This window comes from Lepisma saccharinum, chromosome 7 (assembly GCF_977018435.1).
Source record: "Lepisma saccharinum chromosome 7, izLepSacc3.1, whole genome shotgun sequence".
Taxonomy (NCBI): domain Eukaryota; kingdom Metazoa; phylum Arthropoda; class Insecta; order Zygentoma; family Lepismatidae; genus Lepisma; species Lepisma saccharinum.
The window spans coordinates 34979704-34986741 of NC_139235.1; the positions used below are offsets into that span (position 1 = coordinate 34979704).

Sequence of the window (7038 nt, forward strand, 5' to 3'; positions counted from 1 at the left end):
CACTACTTATTTATTTAAAGGGCGATGCGCCATCGAGTACCATATACATAGCAGATGAAGGGTTCTCTACCAGAACATTCGTTTTTTGGAAGCTTTACTGAAAACAATTTTCTTTTTTCTCTGATGGCAGCGAGGACAACTGAGAATAGAGAAAATAGGAAAATACAGATTAAAAACAGTGTTCGAATTGAAGGTGGGAGCCAGCAAATTACGACATCCCCAATCTATATTTTTAATTAGTCCAACCAGGAAAAAGACATTCCTTCTCTGAGGAGATTTGTAATGCCATAGTTATATGTATTATTCAATAATTGTACAATCATAGTTATTTTTATTATAACTCAATTTTGAAGTGTTCAAATTGATAATTACACTGCAGATATTTCGCATATTTATGTGAGGAATGAAACCATGGAACGTACGTTACGAGGTGACATCCAAAAGTTTCTGGACTGGTGCTATCATCTGCACAAAAGCCTTAAAGTCCGATCGACCAAAGAATAAACTTCAGGAAACCCAGACATTTCGCCTCCACTTGTGGGAGTTTCAAGGTGAGGAAGGCAGTGTTGCCACACGCCTGATATTTGTCCAGTCGTACACACACCTTTTGCTGTAAACATGCAACCCTCGCTCGCATTTCTGGAAGAGGCAGGGAATCGGGAACACAAGCGGCTAGGGACAGCATTAGAACCTTGGAAAATACATGCTAACAGCACCAAACCTGATATGCTTAACCTATCCACGTATGCATATAATATCTTCAATAAACAAAATATAACTTACCAAACATATTTACATGCTTAAGTATGCTATTATATGCCTACGTGGATAGGTTTGGTAGGTCACCACGGTAACTGAATAAAGCCGAATAATTCAGCGGTTCATGTGACCCTCCCTGGCTTTCGACGGAAAAGACAAAAAGATAATTTTGAAGTTCATTCTTTCGCCGAACAGGCTTTAGTCCCTCCGCCTTCCGCATGCACACGCCGGGCGCAGCGATTCTGCCATATTTAAAACGCATCCTGGAAGTTGTGTTTTGTAGTACCTTTCTTCTTGGGCTATATATCGTGTCAAACCGGCGACCTCACGACTTGTTCTTCAGTCAGGGGAACAGAAAAAAGTCATAGGCGGCCAAATCGGGCGAGTAAGGTGGATGGGGAATAACAGTCTTGTTAGGTTTGGTTAAAAAGTCCTTGATGAGTAAGAAAATGTGGGACGGTGTGTTGTCGTGATGCAAACCCAGTTCCTTTGTTCGCCAAACTTTGGGGTGACGTCTTCGCATATTTTCACGCAGTTGCATCAGAACGTCACAGTAGAGGACTGTAGCTTTGTCTCAAGGCATAACCGTTAACACAGCTCTCATCACCAGCAATAACCCTGGACAAGAAGTTGGCATCTTCAGAGGTAACCAGACGAAGCTCCATGTAGACGTAAACACGCTGCTTCTTCTGATTAGCTGTTAGAATACTCGGCAGAAATTGGCGCTGACACGATACATGCCTAGTTCAGCAGTCAGAATCCCTTGGCAAGACCCATAACCAATTCCCACCTCATTAGCAAGGTAATGAATGGTTCGACGTCGATCCTCACGAACGAGCTGTTGAAGTCTGGCAGCAATGTCGGGCGTTGTGCATCTGAGGGTCCTCCCTCTGTGATCGTTGTCCTGAATGAATGTTCGACCGGACCTGAACCGAGCATGGCATAGAGTCCCGAAATTCTGGATAATACCTCGGATACTTATTGTATTTTTAATATAAATGACCCTTGACTTTAAATAAACATGCCGTAAATAGTACACATCGCTACTAGTGCTACTGAAACAGCATAATTTGGATTGACTTGTAATAGGTATAGTGAGATTATTGTAGCCTGAGCAAGTGATTAGTAACTTTGTGATGTTTCATACTAATACACTGGTACCATGTTTAATATCCAAAATAAAAGAAAACCACAGATTACTATTCAACGTTGAGGTGTTGCAGCTCTGCACTCAAAAGTGATTGACACGTACGTATTATGATTATTATCTATTCTACAGACTGCTAGATAATATTTCTTTAGTGTTTACTAATACAAATATAATTAACAATTTTATCCAAAAAGAGTGTGGGTTGTATCTTAAATTATAAATCGAAATCTTCACAAGACATAAGGTAGGTTGGTAATGGATTTTAGAGAGAGGTTTTGAACCTGTCTAATCTGAAAATGCGGAAATTTCTTGCTGGATAGTTTTACAAAGAGAGAGGCGGGCTTTGAACATAAGTATCTTAACGAACAGCAGGCACTAAAGGATTAAAACATGCATATCACTTACAACATTACCACTATGACGCTATAACATTCTTGCCCTGTGACGATTTTAACATCTTTGATCTTGGACTACAAACTCTCACGAACATTATCATTCTGACAAGCGCTTGAAGTGGAAAATCTTAATTTGTGGTGGGATGCTTGGTCGAGTCTTGAGGTTAGCGGGGGGGGGGGGGGGATGCTCCTATGGTTTAAGACTGTGACAATGCAATTTTTTTTCTAGCTGGGGATACCATACCCCTTCACTTCGAGCATTGCATAGAACAGCAATAGGTATAAAGGAAGCTGATACCGGGTGATCAAAATTAAATTTGCATGCGAAACTTTAGTTTAAGTCAATACAGCAATACTCAATATCTGCTCCGTCAACGTGAATGACTAACTGGAAGCACAGGACAGCTACATCAATGATCGCACGAAGCGTTTCCCGGGATGTTGTTCGCTGTGCACCAGATTTCAGCGTCACATTTCAACCTGGTGGTGAAAATGTGAACTTCTTCTCGTCGCCGCTCGTTCCGCCATGGTCTACATAGTCTCTATACCAAGTTTCGCGGAAATCCGATGTTTCGAACAGCCCCAGATGGCTCTGAGTAGGAGAACTTGGATTATGTCCACCTGGTATGAGGTAGAGAAGCGTGACCTTGAACTGCCGCTTTTAGACAAACAGACTCTAGCAAATAGATTCAAACGTACTGTATTTACCGTTTCCCCTTAGCACGAATTCCTCTTCCTTCCGGGTGGACAGTCCTGGTGATATGCATGCCTCTAGGACTCATCAGCCTCTTCTTGTCCTGCTCTATGCAGAACACCACAGTCTTCCTGGGCCCCACAAGCTCGAACTTCACCCTGACTTTTTTGTAATGGTGGGACATCACGTATTGCCCCATGTGCAAAATGGCGTCTGCAAGCTTGTACAGGAACGGCCTGTGTTTCACGCGATGCTTAAGGCGTCTGACTTTCCTTCTTCTTGTCGACATCTTCAAAGCTTGCTGGTCCTTCGTTCGATGCTCGTTCACAATTGGGATCGATGAAGAGTGAATTATGGGGAATGATTTTCTACCATTGCGGCCATGTTGTCTGGTGCAAACTCGTGTGGAAATGAAAATCAGGTAGACTTAACGTCCACATCTGGCTCGGGTCTAAGTTACTGTAAAGTTCCGCATCGGGTACGGAAGTAACTTATATAATTTTATCCATCTTTCATTGTTGCTAGGTTACTTACTACATAACAGATTTCATTGTTTACCGAAAATTGCATTATTGCTACAATCAAATACTGTGCACATTTGCCGGCAAAAAAACCAACAAAATGCAATTAGGTATTTTCTAGATCAGCAGTTCTTATAGTTTATTAACATTTTTAAGAAAGTGTAACGTGCAATAGTAAAGGGGAACGTGTTTCTTTTCTAATCTAATATCTGTGAAATAGGGAGGGGGAGATTAATATTTTTAATGTAAAGCAAGCATATTTTACATGCATATTACAATGGACAAAAAACGGCTTAAAAGCTGTTAGGTTCAAACTAAAAGAATGAATGTTGTTCGCAGACCACCATGATCTAACAAGTGAAAATATATTATTATAATTTTTGTAACTACAGTTTTCACTTGCTATTTATTAACAGATAGTACCTCAGAAAAAATCAGAAAAACGAACTCTAAATCAGGATATGGACAGTATTTTATGCTCAGAACCTCCGTGGCGGCCATCTTGGATTCCCGACGCCATGTACCTTCTCTTGACATATTGTCCAGCAAAACACCTAGTATTATACTTATGACTGGAAGCCTCATATTGAAGGCATCCTCCATACACATGAAAACCCAACGAACCTACAAATGATCAAAAAAATGACTTCTGAATGAAATAAGGAAACATGGTTGATTTTCTTTGTTAATGTCTTCAGAGGCAGCAATCTTTGATATAACGTCACACGGGCCATGCGCCACAATAGTAGGCATAGGCAGCAACAAAGTTTCACAGGCAGTAATTTGTTTGCCCTTTATATGCCGGAATGTCAAGTAAAGTGTAAAATATTGCTTAGAATCTTTGCAGAAAAGTGTACGGAATTTTTTCACTGGATGTGTCTCCATAACAGTGCAAGATATGAAAAAAACAAACTGTAAGAATAATTTTTGTTCCGTTTTCAATTGGGAAGAAAATATGTCTCTAGGCAAAATTTTCAAAAACCAATTTTAAAGGAGTTATGATCGATGTCATTTGTTGGTGCGTGGTGAACCGGTGGCCATCTTGACAGGATCAAAAGAGAAAACTCTTCAACATCAAAAATTTCAGCGGGTCTTATGGCCAGGAGCTGGCAATATAAAATATTGCTTTGAATCCTTGAGAAAAGGGTACAGAATTCTTTCACTGGATATATCTCCATAACAGTGCAAGATATGAATACAACTGTAAGAATATTTTTTGTTCCTTTTTTATTTTTGAAGAAAATATGTCTGTATGCAAAATTGTCAAAAAAAATTTAAAGGAGTTATGATCAATTTATTTTGTTGGTGCGTGAATCAACGGCCATCCTGAATGTAATATGCCAGATGTCTACCCAAGATGTTTTCCTTTCTTTAGGCATGTCCTAACAGGATCAAAAGAGAAAACTTGTCCACCTCAAAATTTCTGCGGGTCTTATGGCCAGGGACTGGACTATAAGTAGTCTAGGCCTTCTGTAACATATCTTTGGATGACATCATCAAAGAAACATTCTAGGTTCCTCGTCACCTCTCTCGTCCTTCACACAAGCTTGAAGCGTATCCTGATCCGTCCTATTTCTTAATTTAGCAGACATCAAAACGGACGATAACTTAAACTCGTTCATTACTTTGACCTTTAATTATAAAGAAGACTATATCCGTGCTTATTACTACGAGAAAAACACAAAAAGTACGTCTCACACAAATTAAAGTGAATTAAAGGAAGCCAAACGGAACATGAAGATGATTACCAAATTTCTTAGCTATTGTCGAAGGCTCTATCAGGTTCCTGAAATTTTCTGGGATGACTTATTAATTTTCGGGCGATTGACGCCTCCGGTCAAACCCTGAATTCATCACTGGATGGGGGGGAGGGGGATATGCAATCGGTCCTCTTGTTCCCATCCCAGGACGAGGGAACTCGGAATTCGCTCTTGATCCATTTCGTGGTTGTTCCTTTCGCGCTTACTCCGGTGTTCAATTTTGGTTTCGCGCTTAATAAGTTTCACGATTCTTCCTCTCGCACTTATTATGGTATTCAATTTAGGTTTCGCGCTTAATTCTTTTCGCTGTTATTCTTCTCGCGCTTATTCCAGTGTTCAATCTTGGTTTCGCGCTTAATCAGTTTCACGATTGTTCCTTTCGCGCTTATTCCGGTGTTCAATTTAGGTTTCGCGCTTAATCCTTTTCGCTGTTATTCCTCTCGCGCTTATTCCAGTGTTCAATCTTGGTTTCGTGCTTAATCAGTTTCACGATTGTTCCTCTCGCGCTTATTCCGGTATTCAATTTAGGTTTCGCGCTTAATCCTTTTCGCTGTTATTCCTCTCGCGCTTATTCCAGTGTTCAATCTTGGTTTCGCGCTTAATCAGTTTCACGATTGTTCCTCTCGCGCTTATTCCGGTATTCAATTTAGGTTTCGCGCTTAATCCTTTTCGCTGTTATTCCTCTCGCGCTTATTCCGGTATTCAATCTTGGTTTCGCGCTTCATCAGTTTCGCGATTGTTCCTTTCGCGCTTATTCCGGTGTTCAATTTTGGTTTCACGTTTAATCCGTCTGGCGGTTATTTCACCGCCCCATGTTATTGAGGGCTGTTGTCCAAGTAAAGGTTACCGCCGACTGAAACGCTGGAAACGCGCAGCCCCGAACCTCCGAGTGCAAAATTCCATGTGCCGTTCCGAGAATAGTCTAACTCAGAACAGAGAAAATTTCCAGAAATGAATGTAATCATATACTGAGTATCGATGCGCCGGCAAATACGGTAGTAGTGTAGTTTTTGCGTTTAAATACAATCATTAAAATACTCCTTTCATATTTTTTAACTTTAAAAATACCTTCTATTTTGCGACGTGCCTCTTTTAAGCCAACTATGGTATATCATTATCATTATACCATTTTCTAGCGTCGTGACATTTTTTGTAGAAGTTAATAGATTATTTTTAATGGAAACAAAATTCAAAGCTAATGGAAACATAGTCTGCAATCAACGTTTTACGAAACGTAGCTTATAGTACCATCTGAAAATTTTGGGAGTTATCACTGGCGCTACATAACCTGTCTGCCGAATCCTGGCTGAAAGTAGATATGAAACAATCTCTTGGAATCTATTTCCGATATTGAGAAGAGCCATTCCATGTGAAAGTGGACAAACAAGGTTAATTCATTTTTATTGAAAATATCACTTATTATGTGTGAAAGCGTCGGCACCCCAGTCCCTTGTTTTATCCGGGCCCTCTGGGTTACTTCCTGTCTTAATCCTTCAAATCTCTCCTTTCACCTCACCCTGGGTGCCAAGCGAGCAGATTATATTTGCGCCGGAATTACGAAAGGGGGGTTTCACATAACAATTTATATTTTTTAGTCCCTGGTTCGTTTACACATGTACAACAAGTGAATATACAACTGGTTTAAAATGGACAGTACCGCATTTCTTGGAATCATAACATTTCTAGTAGGATATATTGGTTTATTATATGTAGTTACATATATATACACATATTTACATAGCGTTTCCATGTGTGTCTT

At 40.1% G+C, this 7038-nt stretch overlaps 1 protein-coding gene across 1 annotated transcript; it reads right to left on the reverse strand.

Annotated features, from left to right (window-relative positions):
* Window positions 1–3515, reverse strand: LOC145990191 (uncharacterized). The gene is made up of 2 exons (XM_083125852.1): window positions 3013–3515; window positions 1–139 (listed from the first exon to the last, which is right to left on the reverse strand). Exons 1-2 carry the CDS (start codon window positions 3285–3287, stop codon window positions 67–69), a joined length of 348 nt encoding a protein of 115 aa, XP_082981978.1. The 5' UTR covers window positions 3288–3515; the 3' UTR covers window positions 1–66.
* Between the last annotated feature and the right edge of the window lie 3523 nt (window positions 3516–7038).